This window comes from Sphaerodactylus townsendi, linkage group LG13 (genome assembly GCF_021028975.2).
Source record: "Sphaerodactylus townsendi isolate TG3544 linkage group LG13, MPM_Stown_v2.3, whole genome shotgun sequence".
Taxonomy (NCBI): domain Eukaryota; kingdom Metazoa; phylum Chordata; class Lepidosauria; order Squamata; family Sphaerodactylidae; genus Sphaerodactylus; species Sphaerodactylus townsendi.
Window position 1 is genome coordinate 33745232 of NC_059437.1, and position 26392 is coordinate 33771623.

Consider the following 26392-nt stretch of genomic DNA (forward strand, 5'->3'; position numbering starts at 1 on the left):
ACATAAGTGAGCCCTTGGTGCCTATCATAAACATGTCCTTAATCCATGGCTTCTTCTCTTGCCAGTTATCCATCCATTACTTTGACAAAAAAAAACCCTACAAAAACATGATGTGGCTAGTTAGTCTCTAATGGGTCTCTAACCTGTTCTACCCAGGCAAAGCGATTGTGGGAGCAGAACCAGATAAACTCCGTGACTTCTTGGACAATTCATCTGTTCTGGACCCCTTTCCGTCTGGCTTCAGGCCAGGCTATGGGAGAGAGATGGCTCTGGTGTCTTTAGTTGGTGCTTTCCATCTGAATGTAGACAAAGGCCATGTTTCTTTGTTGCTCCTACTGGATTTATCTGCAGCCTTTGGTGTGGTAGATCAGGCTGTCCTGTGGAGGTGTTTGGAGGCAGACATAGATACCAGAGGATATGCCTCAGACTGGTTTAAATCACTGTTCACAGACTGGACTCAAAGGTTGACACTCAGTAAGTTATCTTCAGAGCGGGAGGTGTCCTGTAGGGTTTGACAGTGGGCAATCCTACCCCTCCCTGTGTTATTCAATCTCCATGTAAAGCTCTTAGGAGAAATCATTTGTAGCTCTGGCATGGAGGTCATCAATACACTGAGGACATCCAGCTCTGTATCTCTGTCAGAATGTCCTGGTGGTATGGGAGAGGATTTATAGCCACTGCCTGGATGCTGTGGTTAAATGGCTGAAAGGGAACAAATTGAAATTGAACCCAGACAAGATGGGGAAAAATGCTAGTGGCCAAAGCCGAGGCTTGAAACAGCATCGTGCTTCCCATTCTTGATGTGGTTCAGCTGACCCTGGCTGATTTACTGAAGAGTGCAGAGATTACACTGGACTCAGCATTATTGCTAGAGAAGCAAGTTAATGCAATCTCTATTTTTTCTAATTAGTTTAGAAAAGAAAAAGTGTCGGTTTTTATACCCCAGTTTTCTCCACCTTTAAGGAGTCTCAAAGCTGCTTTCAAATCGCTTTCTGTTCTCCTTCCATTGTGAGATAGGTGGGGCTGAGAGAGTCCTGAGAGAACTGTGACTAGCCCAAGGTCACCCAGCAAGCTTCATGTGTAGGAGTGGGAAACAAACCTGGTTCACTAGGTTAGAGTCCACCACTCATTTGGAAGAGTGGGGAATCAAACCCTGTTCTCCAGATTAGAGTCCACCGCTCTTAACCACTAAGTCACACTGGCTCCCCTACCTTGACTCAACCAATCTGGCCACCTGGATCCGTGCCACAGTAACACTGAGACAAGACTAGCATAATGCACTCTATATAGGTCTCTCCTCAAAATCAGCTCGCAGACTTCAGCTGGGGCAGAATGCTGCAGCCCAGTTATTGTCAGGAGCAAGACATGCATATTACTCCCATTCTGCAGTGGCTCCATTTGTTGCCTGTCAGCTACCAAACCAAATTCAAGGTTTTGGCTCTTGCATACAAAGCCTTGGATGCTCATATATGCAAGACCATCTCTCCAACCATATGCCAAGGCAACAACTTCACTCACTTGAGCAGCCTTCTGCAAGTGCTGCCAAACAGATGAACAAGACATATGTCTGCATGTATAGATACTTTTTCTGCAGTGGCCCCACCCTGTGGAATGGTCTGCCTGAGGGGGTCAGGAAAACTCCCATGTCATCAGGAAACTATGTGAAACAGAATTGTTCAGGAGGGCATTTTTGTAAAGGAAATAGGGTTACATCACAACAGACTTATCTAGGAAAATGCAATGTGTTTCTACTGATGTAATACCAGGTTCTGCACTGTTTAACATATTAGTATGTTTAACATGTTAGTAATGTTTAACATGTTAGTAATACACTGTTAGTAATATGTTAGTAACATGTTAGTAATACACTGTTTAACATGTTAGTAATACTTAGTATGTTAAATACTTAAATAACATGTCATGTTAAATATATGTCATGTTAATACTTAGGCTTTGTTCAGATGATGACTCCATTTCAACCTTCGACAACTCCTAGCCCTATTACATTGCTTATTAGATGTATCATCCTGTTGACTGAATTGGTTTACATTGTGTAATCTGCTCTGAATCTTAGGCTGATTCCGCATGGGCCAAAAACCGCAGAGTGAAAATGGTGTGAAAACGGTATAAACCCTTTTACATCATTTTCACACCATTTTCACACCGTGGTTGTTGGCCCATGCGGAATCAGCCTTAGTGAGAAAGGCAGATTATAAATGATGTCAATAAAATCTTTTTAAAATTGTTCATGGTCTGCTTCTAGTCTGAAGACTGTTATATGAACATTAGACTGCTCATTGTGATTTGTTTGTTTTTTAATTATTTGTTTTGTTGCGAGCTCCATCAAGCAAATCTCTGAATAGGTAGCACATACATTTCTAAATAAAATAGTAAAGAAATAAGAACACAAGAAAAGCCATTCTGGATCAGACCGAGGCCCATCTTCGTGGTTTGCCTTTTCTCCTTCAAGAATTGCTTTAAGATATTTTGTAAAGCATGAATGTGAAAGGAGATGGCTCACAGCTGCAAGCCATTTCTAGTATTGTGATTATCAAACAGATCTAGCCACATGACCTTGCATATCCCAATGGTTGGAGTGAAATTTACCCAGCCTGGGTTTTCGCCCTTAGTAAGCAGCACCAGTAACAATTAGATGGCTGCTCATGGAGGGGGTGGGTAGTGACTATATGGCGAACTCTTGGAAGTTTGTTGAGTCAGTGGGTGGTATTAAGATTATCAATCAGTTCAACTGAAAGGGGCTAGTCTCATTGGGCTAGAATTGGAACCCTACATGGGGGGGGGGGTGTTGATAAAACCTCAACAGGTGAATAGATGGGATTGTGAGTCTGTGGGTAGCCGAGGTAGGCAACCCTCGGCTTGGGAGTTGGTGAAGGGACTTGGGAGACTGGACAGTCAGCCAGAGCTCAAGATGACTGAGCCAGGGTAATTATGTGGAATTTGCCTGCCTGAATGTGTTTCATTAGCACACATTCAGTTTGGGGACTAAGTGGGGTTCCTTGTTTTGTCAGTAAGCCTGTTTTGCCATGCTGCGCTGTCTAAAAAGTAAATGTACTAGTTCTATACGTTGTGCTCCTGTGCAGTTACCAAATTTCAAAGAACCCATCTTGCATGCTACCAAAAATTCAAACTAGCCCCCCTTTTGAGGCTGGCAGTGTGGCTCTGGTTCCTAACTTTGGGGCTGGGCTGGTGACTGGCAACCAGGAAGGTTCCCAGGTTAAGGGAACTTTTCCACAGGGTGACAGCTGAGGGATTGAGTCTGGTATCACTAAGAGATGATTGGCGAAGTTTTATACTATCGTGTATATGCCAATAAAGGCTTATTGAATTGATTGGCGAAGTGCGAGATTATAAAATTGGTAATGGCAGGAAGAACCAGCCCCAAGGACGAGGGGAGAAGCATATGAGACATTACCAATTGCAGACAGAAGAAGGTGAGGATGTGTTAAGATGGGCAGATGTGTGTCCCTTGTCTTTGGAGGAAACAAGAGACTGCCTTTACCTTTGGATGAGGCGAAGAAGGAGCCGCCCAGGATGGGGGAGACCAGCGTCTTACTCTGAGTGTGTGTCCAGGATTTGACAGGCTAAACTGAGAACCATCACAGTCCAGTGACAAGAATAGTTCACTTGGAACAGAGAGGCCCTCATTCAATTCACTTCTCAGTCATGAAGCTCAGGCCTGCCCTGTTTCTTAGCCTACTATAAACGGGAGAACAATCAACACCCCCTGAAGGAAAGCCAGTATAAAAATAGGACGAATACAGCTCAACTGAGAGCTCGAGAGGATTAAAGACGTCACACTGAATAGAACTGCAAGTGTTGTTTGTTTTTTAATAAATTTCTTTTCACAGAAATAGACCGGGCTTTACAGAGTATCAACTGTAGGGTTTGGTACCATGAAAGCTGCAGAGGATGGCAGAGGCTTTCCCCTCTTTCCAGTCAGTCCTCCAGGGATATTCTCTGTCACGTCATTTACAATCCTGGCAGCAAAGACTCTGAGGGAGAGAGGGAGGCACACACACCAACAGCAGGGCAGGCTCAGAGCGTGGTAGGTCCAGAAGCCTGAATATGAGAAAGGCCACAAACCAGCAGCTCACTGTCATATTTCACAGTGGATGGGGTGGGGGTGGGAGACCTGATGTAGACAAACACTGCACGTTTTATGTCTGAATACCCTGGAGGGAGGGCTGTCTTCCAGCTGCCTGACTTCTACGAAATCTTTGGGGAAAGGTGAAGCATCCCACACTATTAACAAAACGGTAATTGTACGAAGTGATGCTGCATCTCAGGAATGGATTCACACAATCACGTTTTGAAAGTCAGCCCTCAAGGAAATCTGCATGGAAGGTCAATCTTGCAGCAGTGCCATTTCAAAAAGATCTCCTGCCATAAATTCAGGATTCTGAGGAGCAGGAACCCACCCTGTGGCTAAAATGTTCCAGGTAGCCCTCACCCAAGACTCTGTGCCTGCAAAGATGCACAGCTTGCAATTTATGCGGATATGATTTTTCATGTTTGCATTGAAAAGCCCTGTCAAATGACCACATGTGTTCAAAGCTAGGAAGTTCCTGGATCACATCTTGCCTCACCTGCATTACTACTGTAATGACAACAGTAAAAATTACTACATTATTACTATAATAACTGTAATAACAGCCTCTTTCACTAGGCTGCTGTGAAATTCAATACAGCTGAAGTCTCTGAACTCCTGAAATGTCCAATACCAGTGTAACTGTACTGACAAGCTGCCTTGAAGGCCTGAAATGGGTCAGAAGGTGATTAGAAATTTAAATATAGAACATGCACGCACCTGTAAAGCCAAACCACCAGCAGCATCACTTCCACATTTAGCCTACATGTCATCCACCATCCCGGCCTGAAGGATGGACCATGAAAGAGCTAGTTGTGTCTCCAAAATGGCTTGCCTGTTGTGGTTGTTGTTTTTTATTTTGTTTTGGAAGAAGGTTTTGCTGAGGCAATGAATAAATACTTTTCAGTTCTTTCCTGGTTTTCAAACAAAAAAAAAAGTCTAGAGCTTTCTTTGGTTAATATTTATGCTGCTAACCTCAGCATAAAAGGGGAAGAATAAAAAGAAACAGGGAGAAAGGAGGCACTAGAGAGCCCAAAATATGCAGGGTGAGAGGCAAGCAAGGCCCCAATGCGTCGTTCTTTGTTGTAAACAGTGTGATGGGAAATTAGAAGCCAGTCTCCCTCTCTGACCCTGAGCAGCTGACATACCCACTCACAGGCTAATGAATGGATCTTCCCTGATAGGATCCATGTCCAATATTCAGAGATCCCCCAAGGAGATTCCTGCAGGAGCTGCCTCATGTTCATAGGTCTTTTGCCCCCGCCCCCCCACTCCAAACTTTGGGGAAATCCTCACCTAGGGTGGGAAGGAAAAGGAGTAACTGACAATTTTTGGTCTTTTATTTCTTGTTCTGTCCTCATTTATATTACACCTCCTTTGAGTCTGCACAGTAAAGGATGGTGGAAATCTTCCAACCACAGGACTTATTTAAAAGCCAGATTTCCATTAGGTGTTGATTTGTTTGCATCAGTTCCATGACAAACATTTGGCTCTATGTAAAACTAAACAAAAAAAATACTTCATTTCTCATGTTACACTTTGCTTTTTAAAAAATCCACAGGGGGAGGGGGAAGCAACATATATGTAAACACTGTTGGCAATACCTGACTAAGCTTTAGCACCATTGAGAAGAAAGTGTGTTGGGGGGACCACTGAGCACATGTTGAACCTGAGCCACTCATGCCATGCTGCAGAAGGAGACAAGCCCCGTTTGTCTGTGACATGAAAAGAAGCATCATGTAAGAGGAACCAGACATATTACCTGCAGGCCTACACCTCTGCTGGGGTACTGGGGCTTGGATCTATATGGCCATGTCCCTCCTGCTCTTCTCTCCAGCTGAAGCAGAGCCTTTCCTCCACTACCGCACTTGTTTCCTTTTCCATGTGCCCAGGATCCATGTTTTTCAAGGAGTTCTGACACATGCAGAAGTGATAACAGCAGGGAAAGTGAGTGCTGACACTAAGGAGTCCCCTCACAGCCACCGGAGAGCAGAGCAAGGGTGACAATGTCATAGGATCCAAAGCCGTATCTTATTCTGGGTGGGTCACCACCTTCTCAGAAAGGTACAGACAAATGGGGGATAGCTGCTAAGAAAGAAATAAAAGATGATGGAATGTACAGCAAAAAAATACACAAAACGGAGTGGGAAGAGCCAATCAGACGTGTCCTCCTATCTGCCATGGGTTCTGTTGGTGTTCAGATTGGAACAGCAGCATACAGATAGAAAGAAATATCGCTTCCCTGTCCTGCATTATTTTCCAAACTTGAAATTACTGGTGGAACTGCTATTAGCCTCTCTGGGGAAACTTATATGTAACCATCCATACATTTTCCCAATAGGGCAAACAGCAGCTCCCCAGGTGCCGTTTCCAGATGAGGAAAGAACACCAAGAAAGGCTAAACCTCCTCTTCCCATAATCCCAATCCAAATTAGGCCTGCACACACCTGGGAACTCAGTTCCACACCTGGAACTCCCAGAACACATGTGTTGACAGGATGCCATGTCAGCGAGCTCCAGTGGCCAGTTCCAAAAATCTAAAAGGAGATATGGGTGACAGGAAAAAGCCTGTGAAGGAAGGCTCAGCTAACAAAGAAGAGTTGAGAGGGAGGTTGAAGAGTCACTAATACAGATGGCTTCATCCTTTCTTTCTATTCAGATTGACTGGATATTAACCACTCAGGTTATGAAGTTGAGGAGCTTCTGCTTTGCAGACAATCTCAGGTCCAATTCCTGGCATCTCCAGTTAAAAGGGCCAGGCCACTGGTGACATGAATGACTTCTGCCTGAGTCTCTGGAAGCTGCTGCCACTCTAAGAAGACAACACGGACCTTGATGGACCAGTGATCCGATTCAGCTTAAGGCAACTTCCCATGAAACTCCCTTTTTAAGTATGATCCCTTCCTCAAGGATATATATGGTACTTGAAGCCAGCAAAACGGGGTGGAAAGAAGTTCTATCAGGGGGACTCCGACAAGCATCCAGTTCCACACGCCCTCAAAACAAGGAGCAGAAGCTCCAGAAGTTTCTACAAGAACAGGGAGGAGGAATACGTGCATTACTAAGCAACAAGGAGGGTGGGGAGAACCAGGCCTTGGTTCACTGAAGGCAAAAACGAGGTCACTGGTCTCATCCAGCAGCTTGAAAGAGACAGACATAGCAGCAAGCCTCCTCCCATCCCACAGTTTCACAGAGACATGAAGAGAGTGGTGACCACCAACACAAAGAATATGAGACACACTAAAAGAAGCTTCACTTTGGGCTACGTCAGCAAGACCCAGAGCTTTCTCTGCCTGCTGGGCCCAAGAAGAGGAAAACATTGGTGGGAAAGGAGGGAAGAAGGGGCAGTGAGCGGCAACATGTCCCAGTGCTTTCCCCTCCCCAATCCATTCCTTTTGTTGTGCAAAGCTGTGTTCTGCAGAAGAGGAAATGATACACACCACCACACATCTGGCACATATAAGAAGTGGCCAAACACATCCCAAGACAAGCACACTTCAGCAGTGAGCAAGTAAGAAGCAAAGTGCAGCCCAGCCGGCTCTTCTCCCAGGGCACAAAAAAGGCCGAGCCAGAAGCTTGTTGAGACCCAGATGCCCAGACTCCCAAGAGCCGTATCCCTCCCAACAGGTGTGCACTCAGCAGGCCCAGGTGAGCTCTGGCAAGAGCAGTGAAGCAGGTGCAAATACAGGGCAATATAACACCCCTTTTCTGGAGACCCCATACTGTGAAAAACCCAAGCCTGGTACATAGCTAGCCACCTCCTCTTATAGTACACGAGGGAACAGCAGCATTGCTACTCCTTGGCAAACACCAAGAGCAACATCCCTAAACTACCCCCAAGGCAAAAGTGTTGTATTCTCACAAGAAGTCTCTCCGCAACGGAGCACCAAGAGCGTCAGTACCCTCCCCCAGCCTTCCATAACAGCACACACAGGAGACTAGAAAGCTGAGCTCACTGGAACGTTGACCATTTCTGCAGCACCCCCTGCTGGAAAAGGGAAGGGCCTTCATGGAATCTGCTATCACTGGAGTTTTTGGTGAGTGTGAAGGATAAGGCTTCTCCGTGATGGCATCTTCTGGTCGAACATAAATATGGAGAGCAGCACCAGGCTACTATTTCCCTGGGCCAGGAATGGCAGCCACAATCTCCTCATACTTGGGTGGTGGGTCACTGTAGGACAGGCTGGTCTCCTCGCCACTGCTGTTCTCAGGATGCCCGGTCACTTCCTCGTACGAAGGCGGTGGGGTCGCACTTGACAATCTCATCAGGACAGAGGTGGAAGGATCGGAGGAATGAAGGGTGCTGTCTTGCTGGCTGGCTGGCCCGAGGGCCCATCGGCCATTGCCAGCCCCTCTGCTGCCTGGGTCCCGCTGGCAGTGGGCTTCGCTTTGACTGTGCGAGGCCTCTCGGTACACCATCACCCTGGGGAGACTACGGCCCGCTCGGCTGGCCAAATAGCGGTTCTGGGCATAAGAAGGACGGTGGCGTGTGGCCTTCTGGAGCTGACACCGCCATATGATGAACAGAGCAATGACTATAAGCAGAGCGACACCTAGCAAGGGCACTACAACGTACATGGCATCTGAGCGGCCTGTGCCTTCTGTGGGATCCTTGACAGAATAGGCGTAACCTTTCCAAAACTCCATCTGCAGGGGGAAACAAAAGGAAACCCTGATCAGCAAAAGTCCTTCTGGCAGGTCCCAATGCCTTCCACAGGCAACTTCCTGAGTGTAGGACAAAGTGTGTGGACATTATCAAGAGCATTATGGGAACAGTAGCTAAGGATGCCTGGCCAGCAACAAGTAACCAAACAGGAAAATACTTATCACTGTTTTATGGGGTTATCCACCCCACACCCAAGTCTGCAGCAGCAGGTTTCTCCCCACACATACTTCACCTGAACCCCATCTTTCCGCATGCCCCACCTCAGCCAGTTTGGGACATTGAAAGATGGCACAAAGACTGAAGAATTAAATGATCATAACAAATTATATCTTCATCCTCACAACCTCATTGTTCACAGGGTTGGATTTGTTTCCTGAATGGAACCCCAAAAATGGCCACAACCACTCAAATGCACCACAGAAATCAGTCTTACATCTTCTAAAGCCCAGACTAGGACCACCAAGCACACTCTCACTCACCTGAAAACAATGTGACACAGGGAGAACTACTTTTTGTTTCATTTTACTTAAAAGTATAGAGTGGCTAAGATTCTGACTGCAACAATATCACCAGATGGAGAAGACAAACTCTCTTACTCATGCACACCATTTTCCTGAACCTAAGCAGAGTTACACTAGTGTGGTGTAGTGGTTAGAGCTTCAGACTAGGATTCAGGAGACCCTGGTTCCAATCCTCACTCAGTCATGGACATTTGCTGGATAACACACTTTTAGCCTAACCTACTTCCCAGTGTTGGTGTGAGTACAAAATAGAAGACAGAAGAACTGTGTAAGCCACACTGGGTCCCCACTGTGAATAAAGAAATCAATGAATGAATACTAAGCAGTTGTGTTTCAACCATCTGAGTAAGGGTGTAACTTGGCTTAGAATGGCAGTGTACATTATCACCTGAAGCTGCTATTTACCACACAACTGAAAAAATACACACTTGGTTTTTCTTGTTCCCCACTGTGGGTGCAATAGCAGCTGGAGGAGGGATTTAGATCAGGGGGAAATGAAAATTGGAGACCCTGCCACTGCTTCACGTAAAAATAATAATAAAACCCAGGAGATTAAGTCAAGGGAAAGAGAGAGGCTGATAAATAATGTAAGGAAAATGTATTGTCAAAGGCTTTCACGGCCGGATTCAACTGGTTGTTGTGGGTTTTCCAGGCTGGGTGGCTGTGGTCTGGTAGATCTTGTTCCTAATGTTTTGCCTGCATCTGTGGCCGGCATTTTCAGAGGTGTTTCACAGACAGGAGTGTTAACACACCTCTCTCTGTGATACACCTCTGAAGATGCCGGCCACAGATGCAGGCAAAACATTAGGAACAAGATCTACCAGACCACAACCACCCAGCCCGGAAAACCCACAACAACCAATGTAAGGAAATGCTAATCCCTCTGAATGAAAAGAGAAGACACTGAGAATAGGTCTCTTGGTAAGGAGAGAAGTGACACTTTTCCAACTACCCACTGTAATCCACAACCCCACAGCTCAGATCTCCTCCTCTTTCCGTACACCTACCGTCTTCTCCTTGTTTTCAAACACCTCCTTGACCTCCTCATAGCTGCAGATCTCCTCGACACACTCCCGCTCAATGGTACCCTGCCGGAATTCCTCCAAGAAGCCATTGGCTCGAGGGAAGCGCTTGAGAACAGAGTGGGCATTCTGAGCTGCCAGGAAGGCTGCAATGCAGAAATGAGAAGATGCAAACAGAAGCCCCCTTCTCCTCAGCACGGAGATATGGGCCACCAAGCCAGGTATGAGTTGAGGCTGGCCCAAAGACAGTCAACTGAACCACTGAAGTCACCCATATTCCGCTGTCCCAGATATTCCCAACCCAATTCCAGATTCTCCCCCCCCCCCCTTCCTCAGCTAGGGTTGCCAGGTCCTCTTAGCAACCAGTAGAAGACTTACCTTGACGGGGAGGCCTTTGCAAGTGATGTAATGACATCATCAACAGTGTGCTGACCTCATTCCCCATGTGCCCTGTGATATTTCTTTACTGCACTACAAAGTTTTGCCCAGATGCCAGGGCATCCGCTGACAATGAGCTAACATCACTTCTGGGCACACAGGAAGTGACATCAGGGTACTGGGGCACTACCACCATCTCTCACACTATCCCACCACTTCCCCCTCTACTGACCAGTTGAGCAGAGGTAGGAACCACTTGCGGGCTGTGGCAGATCTTTCACCACCAGCAGGGGCTTAGTATGCCTATTCCCAGCTGTTACTTGAGGGAGCTAATCCTAAACAGGACACTCAGGTCTACTAAATGGGACTTTCTCCCAGGGTAGCGTTCATATGGTTACTAGGTTGACTTTGATTTGGACAGGGAAGCCCCACATCAAATACACATTTTCTGTTTTAATACAGTACAAAACATATTCTTAATGTCATTGCACAATATGACTGGTTTCTTATGTCAGATATTCTTTATCTGGGATCTCCAACAGGTAACTTGCAAGCTGCTTGCAGCTTGCCATCAGCTGAAGAGTATTTTGTGCAGCCCCTAGAAGACCCAGGAAAATATCACAGGAGACAATTCCCTGGGGAGACTCAAAGAAATACGAGTTTCATCCCATTCGTGGGGGAAAATGTTACTTTTAAAACAGGCACATGAAAACTGACTCAAAGCAATACATTAGCTTCTAAACTACAAGGCTGTAATGAAATGATCTAATACTCAATAATTAATAGGTAATCAGCCCTCTGACTGAAAAGCAGTCAGAAGTTTATTTATTCCAGCCAAAAATTACTCGCTCTTTTAATATTTTTATTTAATATCAGTCTAATCCTTCCTGAAATAATTCAATAAAAATAATCACAAGCACTCAAAAAAGCTAGTATATGTCAATGAAATCAGAAATGTAAAAAATTATCCCTTGTCATTTATTTCCTCTGACGGAGTGATGAATGACATCTCTGAGTGCAGAATGACACTTTCCCAAGCAATACTGATTTCAAACTGTGTTCTGCTCTTTCTGGATTTATTTTGGGCATAGAGCCATTTATCCATAAACTATCTTGCTCAAGGTTGGGACAATGAGAACAACAAGTAACACATGCTTGCAGATTTGACCTAAAAGTCAAATTCCCAGACTTACTTTGTTCAAGATTCTATACTATTAGGATCAAAGTCCACAACAACTCATTCAACAGACCTGCCACATCTTTCTCAAAAAAAAAACCCTGGAACCAGCCCAGTTTTTAGTTGGGTGAGTGAAAGCTAATTTAATATTCATATTTATATTAAATTTCTATATGTTTTAGTAGCTCAGGATGTTTTTCATTACTCAAAAGTAGCTCTCACTTTTAATAATTTAGCAACCCCTGTTCTGTACCATTTCACAATGTGCTGCATTTAAGTTGACCAATAGAGGATTTATAAGCTTTTGATTTTCCAGCCTTCAGATTTTGGCATTCTGTCTTGCAGGAGCCACTGTCTCAAAAATTCATTCTGCCTTACTGTCCTATTCTTTTAACCTTCATCCCAAGAAAAGAAAGAAGCATAATCCAGTCTCTAAGAGGGGAGGATCACTTACTTGCCATGTCGAATCTTCACTCAGTTACTTGAAGGCCTCAGCCATCTGTTGGGGAAAGGAAAGATCAGTCACAGCTGCCAAGCCCAATTTCCTCACCTCCTCCCCATCCCAGGGACCATCTTAGAGTGGGACTTCCTACATTTACACATCTGCCAGCTCAAGCAATATCCAAAGCGAATCCCAAAAGTCACTTCCAGTCAAAATCCATCCCAATGGTACAGATTATTGATCTTGACAATTTGGAAAGCTGGGTTGAGACAAAATGAAACTTAACAGAGACAAATGCAAAGTTCTTTATTTCAGCAAAAAGAAAAGAACATAATTACAGTATGATGGATATTGTGCTTGGCACTCATTCATGAACAAAGGATCGCAATGGATCACAAGCAGAGCATGAGTTGGCAGTATGGTGCAGCTGCAAAGAAGACCGCTGCAATTTTGTATTGTCTTAACAGAAATATAGTACTCAAGCCATGGGAAAAGAAATCGCTTCACCGTACAACACATTACCCAGACCTCAGCTAGAGCAACTGGGTCTAGTTTGATGTACTTCACATTAAGAAAGATGTAGACAAAGTGGAACCAGTTCAAAAAAGACCAGCAAAAACAGACTGGGATTTAGAAAAAAAAAGTTGTTTAAGGAAAGGTTGAAGGGTATGGATGTGTTGAGTCTGGAGAAGAGAAGACTATGAGGAGTTATGATCATGCTTTTCAAATACTTGAAGGCCTTTCATGGAGGAAAAGACTTGTTCTCCACTGTTCCAGAGGGCAAAACTAGATCTAATGAGCTTCAGTTACTGGAGAGTAGACATTGGTGGGATGTCAGGACAAACTTCCTAACAGAGCAATTGGATAATGAAATCAGTTAGCTGAGGATGAGGTTTTCTCTTGCCAACAGTCTTCAAACAGGGGATGGACAGCCATCTGTCAGAAATGTTACGAATTGGGATTTCCTGCATGAAACAGAGGGTTTGGACTAGATGACCTGTAAGATTCCCTCCAGCTCTAGGATTCAGTGACTAACTTAGGGATTTTGTTTCTGAAATGGCCAAAAACTTGAACTACTTCATCTAAAATGTGTGGTGTGAGGCTGCTTTTCGTGCAGGAATTCTCATTTTGAGATACAAAACCAGCACATTTTTGTCATATTTTGCATTGCATAAGAACAGCCATGGATCTAATGCATATCCATGGATCTAATCCATCACCCAGTGGAGCTCCAGATGTCCCCAGAAAGGCTACAACCAGAACATAAAGAATAAGGTCTTCACTGATTGTTACCACACACTGCTATTCAGAAGGTTACTGCCTCTGAACACGGAGGTTCCCTCCCGTCATCATGACTAATAATCACTGTTGTCTATTCATTTGTGACATCCCTGTTAAAACCAACTAAACTAGTGGTCATCGCCACATTCCACGGCAGTGAATTCTACAAGTCAACCACTTTTCAAGTGAAGTTTTGCAAGTTCTAGTATTGTGAAAGAGGGAGAAAAAGTTGCCTCTATCCACTTTTCCACTCCAAGCAAAATTTTATACACTTCTGTCATGTCCCATCAATGGTATCCATCAATGGTGTACCGGTTACAGCGGGAAGGGGGGCATGAGGGGGCTTCAGGTCCAGGTGTCATTTGCCTGGGTCATGTGGGGGGTGCATTTTGCTGCCCACCACACTGCCACTCGCCCACTCCAGTCACTCGCCCACCGCTCAGTTGCCTTCTCACCACTGGCACTGTTTGCTTGCCCACGGTCTCCCTCCCTCCCGCCCTCCTGCAAAGTATTTCTTGACACCGCAGCAGGGCAGGGAGGCCTCTACAGCCTCCTCCAGGCACACCGCTTTCTCCTGGAGCCAGCAGATTTGAGTCAAGGCCCTGTACTCCCTCCCCTATCCGAACCAGCTCTCCCAGGCAGCCTGCCCATTTCACAGCAGGCTGAAAGGAGGGGGATGGCATGGTCAGGGTGGAGGAACAGAAACAGGGCTTCTGGACCACCACCACCCAAAAGGAGAGAAAAAGTCCCTGGAAATGGCTGCAGCAGTGGACAAGAGAAAGAGAGGGACATGAGAGTAGGTGGGGCAGGTGAGCAACAGAGCAGGCTGGCAGGAAGAGTAGGTGGAGCGGGCAGGCAAGTTTGGGCCAGGCTGCAGCTGTGGGGGGCACAGCTGTAGGGGAGCCATTTCATAACAGTACGCCCCTGTGTCCCACCATTCGTCACTGTCAATAGTTTAGCTTGCCTATTCAGAAATGCTGGTGTAGGCTGAGGCCTAGTAAAAATCATGGAAACTTTGAGAACCTAATGAAGTCAAGCTGACTGCAGATTCAGAGAGTGAGAGAAGAGAAATGGGAGGCTGACACAAGTGCCAGTCAGATCATTAGGCCTAGCAGTCTCAAGGCAGAGGAATCTGGGAGAGAATTTGGCCTACTATGCATTCCCTCTGGGTAGTGCAAGGACCCATGGATGGAGAAAGATGCTTACTTGATAGACCCTATACATCTGCAGAGTACATGGTCTCATTATGGCAAGTCACCTGATTGGCAGGGTCACTTAGTTACCAAATGATTGGTCAGGTTACAACATTTGCTATGCATTTGATTGGTCAATTAGAATAACGTCATTCAGCATAAAGGAAAGATGGTTCATTCTAGTTTTGTCCTTTGTTTGGGTGGGTCAGGTTAGCTGGAGCCCGTGTGGCTGTTGAACTCATTCTTGCAAACTAACAACTGGATGCATGGAAATCTGTTTAAGTTAGAAATCTAGTTTTATTATTTTATCTTCACTGTTCACTATTAATTCCTGCACATTCTTTTAATAAACCATTTTAATTATATTTCGTGGTATTCCTAAGATTGGGGGCTTCAACCAGAATCCACTATTTTAGCCCTTAATGGCAATAGCTACTAGAATAACTGTTTTCTGAAACTCAACTTGCAAGTGACCTACCTTGCAGGGCTGATTTCTTGCTTTTAGAGCTGGGAGAGCTAGAAGCTCTGTCCTTTGGTCTCTGCTGGTGGTTTAGTTAAGGGGGCTGGTGGTAGTGTAACCCTGGGGTTGTGAAGCTTCATACCTCAACACTTTATCAGTTTGTCTTTTGCCAACCTGTCACTCTGAGTGAGGCTTTTATAAGGTTTTGATAATCATCTATCTTGTAAGCAGGAAAAAAAGCCCCCAATCTTCTTAGTTTTCCTTACCAGGAAAGGTGCTCCATCCCCTTTGTAATTCTGGTTGCCCATTTCTGCATCTTTTCCACCACTACTGTATTAGTTTTGATATTCAGCATCCAGAATCATATACAATATTGCAAATACTGCCACAGTATACATCGACACAAGGTCATTAGAATACTGACCACCTTGTTTTCAGTCCCTTTTGTAATAAACTCTCGCACAGAATTTGCTCTTTTCCCTGCTGCCATACACTGATTCAACAATTCAAAACAGAAAAATATGAATGTCATCCATGGTCTTCCACATATACTGCCATTCAAATCCACACAAACCTTTTGAAACTTACCCTTTAGACTTCAGCAAGCCTTGTGTTCTGAGGTATAAATTGCTCTGTGTCCGCATTGGTTACACATACAGAAGTCCTGCCTTTCAGGTTTGCCTAAGTCAGGGGCAGAGGCAATTACCCAAAACGTGAAACCCCCAGCTTTTCAGGCAGCCAAATTGGCACACGGGGGAGGAGTCTCTCAGCGCGACCGTAAACATGAGTAATATTTCATGCTGTGAACAAAAAAAGGCAACTGACACCCACAAGCAATAGCAACGAAGTGTGGTGAGGCTGGTTGTCAGAGACACTCTTCATCCAAGGCTGTAGCTATAACAAGGAATTAATGATGTCACTAGCATAACCAGGGAGCTCCCAGGCACACACATAGGCTTTTGCATTCAGAGAACGGGAAGCAGCACGTTACAGAGCAATCTGCCTGGTGCAAATGGAGAACCTCGCAGATGTCAATGGGTTAATTCTCCAGGCTTCATGGAGCAAACAAGCTCCGGGAGCCCAGCCCCAAATGCCTTCTCCTCCCCCGTGTTAAAGGAGCGTTTTCCTCTATAAATACACCATCTCCATCACTAGAGGAGGTTGCCATGGCAACTGCGAGGAGGCGTGAGGGATGCAGCGATGGGGATGCTGCTGACGTCACGCGCTCCACATGCAGGAATGTGGTACCCAGCGGCCGCGGCAAGACGGGCGGGCGGGGAGCCCTCGTACGATCCTGGAGCCTGAAAAAGCCTTTCCAGCGCCGCGTGGGATTCCCCAGTCGGATGGGAGCCGGGATTCCCAGATATCTCGTCGTATTTGGTGTGAGCCTTCGAGTAAGTTTCAGGAGCCTCCAAGCACCGATCGCGAAAAGAAAACAACAGACCCGGACAGGGGGTTGCCCTCCCACCTCCCGGCCTTTGCCTGGGGATAGAGGGGAGGCCGGATCCAGGGCCATCCTCTGCGCTCGTGAAGGCACGTCCAGTCCCGTTTCCTCCAGTACTAGCCTAGCAGCATCACTTCGGGAACCCTGATCATGACACAAGCACACACGCTCCCTCCCTCCCTCCCGCTCCCTCCTTCCCTCCAGCGCCCCTCACCCTTGTTTCAGGTTTCCCATCCGCCGTCCTTCTCCTCCTTCTCGAAGCTGGCCCGGTGGATCCCTCCTGGTCGGGGTGGATCTGATGGGATCCGTTCGGATCTTTTTTTCCGCCTGCCCAGCCCTGCCCAGAGCAGTAGCAGCCGCCACCGTCTGCCTAGGGGGGCGGGACCGGACCGTGCATCTTGACCAATTACGCCCTTCGAGGGGCGGGGTATTAACCGAGGCATTCTACCTAAATCCATGCCTGCCGTAAGAAAGCGCGTCCACAAACTTGGTCTTTCATTTTCTACCCAATCACAGAGCACATTGAGGGGTGGAGGCGGGCCTTAAGATCTTTCTACCCAATCGTGGAGTGGCAAAGCGAAGTCCTCGGAGCGTCTGGCTTTCTGGGGACTGTAGTCTGAAGGTTGTTCCAGCTGCACGGCGCGAGGCTGGAGATCCTGAACTGTGGGAATGGTTTTGCAAGTGGCTATAAGTTCAACGCACTTTAAGGCCTGGGAAGCCACCCTAAATGCAAACGGGGTATAACCAGTGCTAGAGAAGGAGCGGCAAATGGTGTTACCCAACTCCTGGTGGACAGGCTGGACTGCAAAGAGCCGGGGGGAGGGGCAGAGGACCACTGGTCCAGTCCTTGCCCCAGAGCAGCTTCAACTATTGGGGACGGGGTGCAGTTAACAGAGTGCTTCGGTGGGATGAGCCTTTCTGTTGCCTTCCCCGTGGCTGGTTTAAAGAGCTGTGGACGAGGAGGGCTGTCTCCTGTGCAAGCTAATCTCAGGTATCTGACTGTCTCCTGGAGTGCAGACTCCCAAAGGGAGAGCAGCTGTTTCGTCTACCATAACCGAAGAGCCTGGGATTTTTCTTTTTAGAAAAGAGATGACGGGGTGGGAGGCTTATGGGGTAGAGACTAGAGAGAGTTAGAAAATACATAACTTTTTCTCCCTCTTTAAAAATACTAGCGCTCGAAGTCATCCAATGAAAATGGACAGTAGAGTCAGAACTGGACAGACAAAAGGAAGAACTTCTTTACACAGAGTGTGATTAAAAAGTGGGATCCACTGCCAGAGGATATAGTGTTTGCCACGTGCTTGGAAGGTTTTTTAAGCAATTAGACAGGTTCATGTAGGAAAAGTCTATTAGTGGCTACTAGCCATGGTGACTAAAGGGAACCTCCACATTCACAGACTGTAAGCTTCTGAATCCCAGTGCCAGAACACACCCAGTGGTGAGGGAAACCTTGGCCTCTATGCCCTGTTGTTGGCCCTCTAGTGCAACTGGTTGGCCACTGTGAGAGACAGGATGCTGGACTAGATGGACCACTGATCTGATCCAGCGGGGCTCTTCTTATGTTCTTATGGGCTCTTGAGCTATTTTCCCCCCTAATAACCTCATATATAAATGCTTGCCTATTCTCTAACAGACTTACATGGCTCCTCCACTGGAATGGTATGAGTGGGTGAGGCGCTGCCATCCTCTCCTCTTCCCACAAGGTCACCCTTGCCCTGCATCACCTTTGCCAGAGGCCCAAAGAAGGACAAGCGGGATTGAGTTGTGCCTCTCTTTACTCTCAGATTCAAGCTCCGCACTTGTGCATTTTTCAAAAAACAAAATATTTGCAGCATATTCCTGCACATGTTTACTCAGAAGTCCAGCTGTATTCCACGGAGCTTACTCTCTGGGAAAATGTACAGCTACGGTCTTCCTATTTTCATTCTCTTGCACTGGTTTATGTCCCTGGGAGACATTCAACCTGCAGAAGGACTGGGCTGATGCCAGTATTGGAGCTGAAATGGCATTCTGTCTGTGTCTGCCTGGCTCTCTGTCTCTGAGGAGGAGCAGACAAGACTAAAGAGGCAGAGGCTGAATGCTGGTGGTGCCCAAAGCACATTAGGAGACAAAAGAATGCTGCATTTGACCTCCCCCCCTGCCCCGCCCCGCCCCTTTGCATTATAACTGCTTTTAAGTTCTTCCTACTTGAGAATAGGGTAATACCCTTCCCAGCATTCCTTGGAGGAAGGATGTGACGCCATTGTGAGGAATGGAATGGGAGAAAACATATATTGCCCTAGAGATCATGTCTTGGGTCAACGTCTGTGAGGGGGCTGTGGTTCTCCTTGAAAATTGACCCTTTAAATCTCCACACCTGGAAATATACATGCTTGTAATGACTTCTCAAGCTGGGATATCAGGCCAGAAAGCAGTTAAATTATTATTTTACAGTTCTTGTGTATTATATTGTTGCATGCTCTCCACTTCCTTCAGTCATAAGATGTTTCATGAAGAGCTTGAGCAGCATTTCCGGGGTTAACTCCCTTTGACAGAAAAAGCACTGGAGACTTATTGTGCTTTTATACTACTTGCTTTATTGAGCAGTGCACAAAGGGAGGCCAAGAGGCACTCCTACAGGGTGGCAGGTCCGCTGTCACACATCAGATCCCAAGACACAGAATCCATCCCAGAGGCTGATAGGCAGCAGTCTGTCTGCTTTTCTCCTTCCAAACTCAGCTTTTTCTTCACACACACACATCGTACCTCTGCCTCTTCCCTCAGATGGGAGGAGTCACCTCCCCCTCTAATTGGTATTTGAACTACCAATTAAAAAGGCATCTTGCCCCTTTGAGGAAACATCCATAGTAGTTAAGGGGCATTAAGGATGTTTTTCACAGGCTTAGTCTCCAAGCCCATTTACATACCCCCACAGTAATCAGGGGGGATATAGCACCTACATATGTGGCAGACAAATTAGGGTCACACTATTTACAACTATTCCACAAGTTGTAACAGGAGCAATCAATAACCCAGAATGTTTATGTTGCGTTATAAGTTATTTTGCACGTTTGGAAACATTAGAATCCGTAAGGGATACGCATACGCAGAACATCTAAAGATCATTTCTGGATTCTCCTGTTTCTTGGAGATTTCACTGCTTCCTTCCTTGCCACTTGTGCAATGCAATCAAATATATTTGCGAATAAAACAAAGGATAATAGTAGCACAATTAAGTAAGCAAGAAGAACGGAGAGCAGTGGCACCAGCAAGATCAATAACACTTATTGTAGCTTGAGCTCACAGCATCAGATTCATTAAGTGAATAGTAAAGATGTTGAATATGATAGACAAACGGAAAAGGAAATGCTGTTATTAATGCAAAATCAAGGGAGAGATAGAGGGATTGTTCAGAAAGTGGAGATAATCATGCATCAGTCTGCCCACTGAATTTAACAAAAAATCAGTTCTGGCAGAGGGTGAGTTCCCAGCTTTGGCCACCAGATAGCGCTATTGCAGTGTTTTTTTAACACAGGAGCGCTCAGTTTGTCTCCCTCTGTTGACAGCCAAATGAGTTGGGGAGCTCTTACAGGACTATTCACAGTTCACTCTCACAATATCCTTTCTGTGTTGTGGCTGATGCTACTTTCAGCAGATGGCTGAAGTACATTTAAAGGTACAGCATATGCTCTGCAATAGCAAATTTAAAAATAATTGCCCTGGATAAGAGAAATCTTTGTTGATCAACCACATCTCTCATTCAATCCAGCCATTTTTATCAGGACTCAGAAAGCAGCCTCTTTTCCTTGAAGCCTGGTTTTTAGTCCCCTCCCAGTAGACACTATTCCCTGAGAAGGGCAGCCATATTAGACAAAGTCTTTATTCCTTAATTCCACAAAAACAAGCAGGCACGCGCCACCTGTGTGGGAAGAGTCTGTCCACTCCCCAACATATTGGTGGAGCATTTGCCTGCGCTGAAATCTCAGAGATTTATAGCAGTATTCTCTACCTCCAAGAGTCTCCTTCAAGCATGAAATGCCACATGTGTTCAGTACAATGGCAACACATGGGAGGTTCACATTACAACAGTGTACTCCAATATTAAGTGCTTCCTCAGACAGCAACATGGGCAAGGGCTCAGTCACGATTGGTCAGCTTACAGAGTCAGGTAAGCCCTAATGTTCAGGAAAGATGGCCACACTTCTGGACAAAAGGGACTGATCCAGACCTCTGGCTCTTGTCCTCCTCTTCATCATCCTCTTCCATGTCGCTGCCTGATTCCTCAGAGTCCTCGTAGAAACTAATAGTTGCCTGAACTGGGAAGTTCTTCAGCAACTTCTCACCCTCTGCATACAAATAGTCAAAGGATCTAGATTTGGGCCAAAAGAGCCTGTAAGGAGAACAGAAGAGAACTGAGATGCAGAGGTGTAGGGCCCACGGGGACATGGGGTCACATGTCCCTGGGCAGAGCCCATTTAGTCGCGTGGGGGGATAGAAAATTTAACCTCCGCAGCCTGGCTGCCCTTGCCCCACCTGAAGAAGCAGCCGGCTGCTCACGGGCCACTGACTCCCAACTGGGCTGCAGCCCCACCCCCACCAGCTCTCCAGCTGGTTCCTGGGCTGTGGAGGGACTCGGGGCGGGGGGGGGGGCGGAAAGAGTCTACTCACACTCCATTTTCACTAGCTACACCTCTGCTGAGATGTGTAACCTCTTTCAATTCCTGTTGGGAAGGCAAGTCCAACGAGGAACCCATTCTGGGAATGACTACACTAGGCATTATCCATCTCTGTTGTTGTCTTGGAAATACAACTGATCTCCAGATTACATAGATCAGTTCCCAAGGAGACAAAGGCAGCTTAAGAGGACATGTGTCATATTCCTCCATGCCCCAAATTGTTCCTACTCCTCTCGAATCTCCAGGAACTTCCCAAGTAAAAGTTAGCAACCTTGGAGGGGGCAGAAAGAGCACAGGTGCATTGGTTGGAGGCAGGATGGCAGCACAGGCCTACAACAAGGAAGGGAGCAGCACTAAGGATGGGGTTCCTGATTTTAACCGATGGCAGCAGGACAAATGAAGGAGTTGATTTGTTGAAGTGAAAAAGGGGGGGTTGGGGTAAGAGCCAACGTACCTGACAGGATGTCGGAATGATGTAAGCCGCTCCTTGCTTATCTTGTAACCTTCTCCATTATATGCCTGAAGGACATAGTTAAGATACATTAGGTCATAACCAATCTTTCTATGCTGTAGCAAGACAGCCTATCCATCACTCCCTTGGGACAAAGAACATGGCCTTAGGAACTGGGAGGCATCTTACCGGAGTCATACTGACAAGCAGTTCCCTCGCAGATGAAACACTGGGGAGCAGCAGAGCCTGCCAGCCAGCACAGGGGCAAGCACATGGGCAGTTTGAGCAGGGCCTTGGAACGGCAGCAAAAGAGCTGCGCACAGATTGTGCAACCCTGCGTTCTCCAGCCTGTAGTGCAAGAGATCCTGGTTGGTTCTCAAGTGTGTGCTGTCAGGGCAGTCACTTGAGATGGAAAAGTATCTTGAACTGTCCCTTGAGACAACCATTCCTTTTAACAGGGTGGGAACAGTATTCTGTGTTAGAGAGGGGCCGGGAATGGGCTAAGCAACTCTAGTAAGTTAGGCCTCTTCCATGTGAATAGAAAATATGAATGTGTGGGTTATTAGGCCCAATTCAAAGACACATTAACAGCCTTTGGTCTGCAACATATGCACGTCTTCATGATCATGTCACTGTGAAAATTCTTAAGGCATTTTGATTTCAAAAATTCCGTGCATGCTGGCCAATGGTGGGAGACGGCTGGAGAGGCAGAGCATTCAATAAGGTTCATTATAAGCTAACAACAGAATATACACAGTAAGAAAAGAAGTAATATGCCTGTTAATGAAGTCAGTGAATGGAGCAGGCTGTGGTCGGGAAGGAGGAAGCAAAATGCCTTCAAAAGTCAATACAGCCCGGCCCCATTAACAGCTCTCTTCCTATCCTTGCTTGCTGAAAATCTTTTTTCCCAGTATTGCTACTGTTGTCTTATATGTGCTGTGGTTTCTTAATGTTGATGAGTAAGAGAAATGGGTTACCCCCCCCCCCCCCACCCCCCCCCCCCCCCCCCCCCCCCCCCCCCCCCCCCCCCCCCCCCCCCCCCCCCCCCCCCCCCACCCTCCCCCCCCCCAAACCCCCCCCCCCCCCCCCCCCCCCCCCCCCCACCCCCCCCCCCCCCCCCCCCCCCCCCCCCCCCCCCCCCCCCCCCCACCCCCCCCCCCCCCCACCCCCCCCCCCCCCCACCCCCCCCCCCCCCCACCCCCCCCCCCCCCCACCCCCCCCCCCCCCCACCCCCCCCCCCCCCCACCCCCCCCCCCCCCCACCCCCCCCCCCCCCCACCCCCCCCCCCCCCCACCCCCCCCCCCCCCCACCCCCCCCCCCCCCCACCCCCCCCCCCCCCCACCCCCCCCCCCCCCCACCCCCCCCCCCCCCCACCCCCCCCCCCCCCCACCCCCCCCCCCCCCCACCCCCCCCCCCCCCCACCCCCCCCCCCCCCCACCCCCCCCCCCCCCCACCCCCCCCCCCCCCCACCCCCCCCCCCCCCCACCCCCCCCCCCCCCCACCCCCCCCCCCCCCCACCCCCCCCCCCCCCCACCCCCCCCCCCCCCCACCCCCCCCCCCCCCCACCCCCCCCCCCCCCCACCCCCCCCCCCCCCCACCCCCCCCCCCCCCCACCCCCCCCCCCCCCCACCCCCCCCCCCCCCCACCCCCCCCCCCCCCCACCCCCCCCCCCCCCCACCCCCCCCCCCCCCCACCCCCCCCCCCCCCCACCCCCCCCCCCCCCCACCCCCCCCCCCCCCCACCCCCCCCCCCCCCCACCCCCCCCCCCCCCCACCCCCCCCCCCCCCCACCCCCCCCCCCCCCCACCCCCCCCCCCCCCCACCCCCCCCCCCCCCCACCCCCCCCCCCCCCCACCCCCCCCCCCCCCCACCCCCCCCCCCCCCCACCCCCCCCCCCCCCCACCCCCCCCCCCCCCCACCCCCCCCCCCCCCCACCCCCCCCCCCCCCCACCCCCCCCCCCCCCCACCCCCCCCCCCCCCCACCCCCCCCCCCCCCCACCCCCCCCCCCCCCCACCCCCCCCCCCCCCCACCCCCCCCCCCCCCCACCCCCCCCCCCCCCCACCCCCCCCCCCCCCCACCCCCCCCCCCCCCCACCCCCCCCCCCCCCCACCCCCCCCCCCCCCCACCCCCCCCCCCCCCCACCCCCCCCCCCCCCCACCCCCCCCCCCCCCCACCCCCCCCCCCCCCCACCCCCCCCCCCCCCCACCCCCCCCCCCCCCCACCCCCCCCCCCCCCCACCCCCCCCCCCCCCCACCCCCCCCCCCCCCCACCCCCCCCCCCCCCCACCCCCCCCCCCCCCCACCCCCCCCCCCCCCCACCCCCCCCCCCCCCCACCCCCCCCCCCCCCCACCCCCCCCCCCCCCCACCCCCCCCCCCCCCCACCCCCCCCCCCCCCCACCCCCCCCCCCCCCCACCCCCCCCCCCCCCCACCCCCCCCCCCCCCCACCCCCCCCCCCCCCCACCCCCCCCCCCCCCCACCCCCCCCCCCCCCCACCCCCCCCCCCCCCCACCCCCCCCCCCCCCCACCCCCCCCCCCCCCCACCCCCCCCCCCCCCCACCCCCCCCCCCCCCCACCCCCCCCCCCCCCCACCCCCCCCCCCCCCCACCCCCCCCCCCCCCCACCCCCCCCCCCCCCCACCCCCCCCCCCCCCCACCCCCCCCCCCCCCCACCCCCCCCCCCCCCCACCCCCCCCCCCCCCCACCCCCCCCCCCCCCCACCCCCCCCCCCCCCCACCCCCCCCCCCCCCCACCCCCCCCCCCCCCCACCCCCCCCCCCCCCCACCCCCCCCCCCCCCCACCCCCCCCCCCCCCCACCCCCCCCCCCCCCCACCCCCCCCCCCCCCCACCCCCCCCCCCCCCCACCCCCCCCCCCCCCCACCCCCCCCCCCCCCCACCCCCCCCCCCCCCCACCCCCCCCCCCCCCCACCCCCCCCCCCCCCCACCCCCCCCCCCCCCCACCCCCCCCCCCCCCCACCCCCCCCCCCCCCCACCCCCCCCCCCCCCCACCCCCCCCCCCCCCCACCCCCCCCCCCCCCCACCCCCCCCCCCCCCCACCCCCCCCCCCCCCCACCCCCCCCCCCCCCCACCCCCCCCCCCCCCCACCCCCCCCCCCCCCCACCCCCCCCCCCCCCCACCCCCCCCCCCCCCCACCCCCCCCCCCCCCCACCCCCCCCCCCCCCCACCCCCCCCCCCCCCCACCCCCCCCCCCCCCCACCCCCCCCCCCCCCCACCCCCCCCCCCCCCCACCCCCCCCCCCCCCCACCCCCCCCCCCCCCCACCCCCCCCCCCCCCCACCCCCCCCCCCCCCCACCCCCCCCCCCCCCCACCCCCCCCCCCCCCCACCCCCCCCCCCCCCCACCCCCCCCCCCCCCCACCCCCCCCCCCCCCCACCCCCCCCCCCCCCCACCCCCCCCCCCCCCCACCCCCCCCCCCCCCCACCCCCCCCCCCCCCCACCCCCCCCCCCCCCCACCCCCCCCCCCCCCCACCCCCCCCCCCCCCCACCCCCCCCCCCCCCCACCCCCCCCCCCCCCCACCCCCCCCCCCCCCCACCCCCCCCCCCCCCCACCCCCCCCCCCCCCCACCCCCCCCCCCCCCCACCCCCCCCCCCCCCCACCCCCCCCCCCCCCCACCCCCCCCCCCCCCCACCCCCCCCCCCCCCCACCCCCCCCCCCCCCCACCCCCCCCCCCCCCCACCCCCCCCCCCCCCCACCCCCCCCCCCCCCCACCCCCCCCCCCCCCCACCCCCCCCCCCCCCCACCCCCCCCCCCCCCCACCCCCCCCCCCCCCCACCCCCCCCCCCCCCCACCCCCCCCCCCCCCCACCCCCCCCCCCCCCCACCCCCCCCCCCCCCCACCCCCCCCCCCCCCCACCCCCCCCCCCCCCCACCCCCCCCCCCCCCCACCCCCCCCCCCCCCCACCCCCCCCCCCCCCCACCCCCCCCCCCCCCCACCCCCCCCCCCCCCCACCCCCCCCCCCCCCCACCCCCCCCCCCCCCCACCCCCCCCCCCCCCCACCCCCCCCCCCCCCCACCCCCCCCCCCCCCCACCCCCCCCCCCCCCCACCCCCCCCCCCCCCCACCCCCCCCCCCCCCCACCCCCCCCCCCCCCCACCCCCCCCCCCCCCCACCCCCCCCCCCCCCCACCCCCCCCCCCCCCCACCCCCCCCCCCCCCCACCCCCCCCCCCCCCCACCCCCCCCCCCCCCCACCCCCCCCCCCCCCCACCCCCCCCCCCCCCCACCCCCCCCCCCCCCCACCCCCCCCCCCCCCCACCCCCCCCCCCCCCCACCCCCCCCCCCCCCCACCCCCCCCCCCCCCCACCCCCCCCCCCCCCCACCCCCCCCCCCCCCCACCCCCCCCCCCCCCCACCCCCCCCCCCCCCCACCCCCCCCCCCCCCCACCCCCCCCCCCCCCCACCCCCCCCCCCCCCCACCCCCCCCCCCCCCCACCCCCCCCCCCCCCCACCCCCCCCCCCCCCCACCCCCCCCCCCCCCCACCCCCCCCCCCCCCCACCCCCCCCCCCCCCCACCCCCCCCCCCCCCCACCCCCCCCCCCCCCCACCCCCCCCCCCCCCCACCCCCCCCCCCCCCCACCCCC

General features: G+C 52.7%; 2 protein-coding genes across 3 annotated transcripts; both read right to left on the reverse strand.

Moving 5' to 3' along the window:
* Positions 1-3823: 3823 nt before the first annotated feature.
* PRRG3 (proline rich and Gla domain 3) lies at positions 3824-17057 on the reverse strand. Of its 2 annotated transcripts, XM_048514394.1 has the most exons (5): positions 16907-17057; positions 15837-16048; positions 12327-12371; positions 10303-10463; positions 3824-8755 (listed from the first exon to the last, which is right to left on the reverse strand). In XM_048514394.1, exons 3-5 carry the CDS (start codon positions 12331-12333, stop codon positions 8222-8224), a joined length of 702 nt encoding a protein of 233 aa, XP_048370351.1. In that variant the 5' UTR covers positions 12334-12371; positions 15837-16048; positions 16907-17057; the 3' UTR covers positions 3824-8221. The 2 variants fall into 2 exon arrangements, with proteins under 2 accessions (XP_048370351.1, XP_048370350.1); XM_048514393.1 differs by lacking the exon at positions 15837-16048.
* Positions 17058-19248: 2191 nt separating this feature from the next.
* On the reverse strand, positions 19249-21996 carry RIPPLY1 (ripply transcriptional repressor 1). The gene is made up of 3 exons (XM_048513831.1): positions 21988-21996; positions 21802-21866; positions 19249-21061 (listed from the first exon to the last, which is right to left on the reverse strand). The coding sequence occupies exons 1-3, from the start codon at positions 21994-21996 to the stop codon at positions 20854-20856; spliced, it is 282 nt and encodes a 93-aa protein (XP_048369788.1). The 3' UTR covers positions 19249-20853.
* Positions 21997-26392: the final 4396 nt, after the last annotated feature.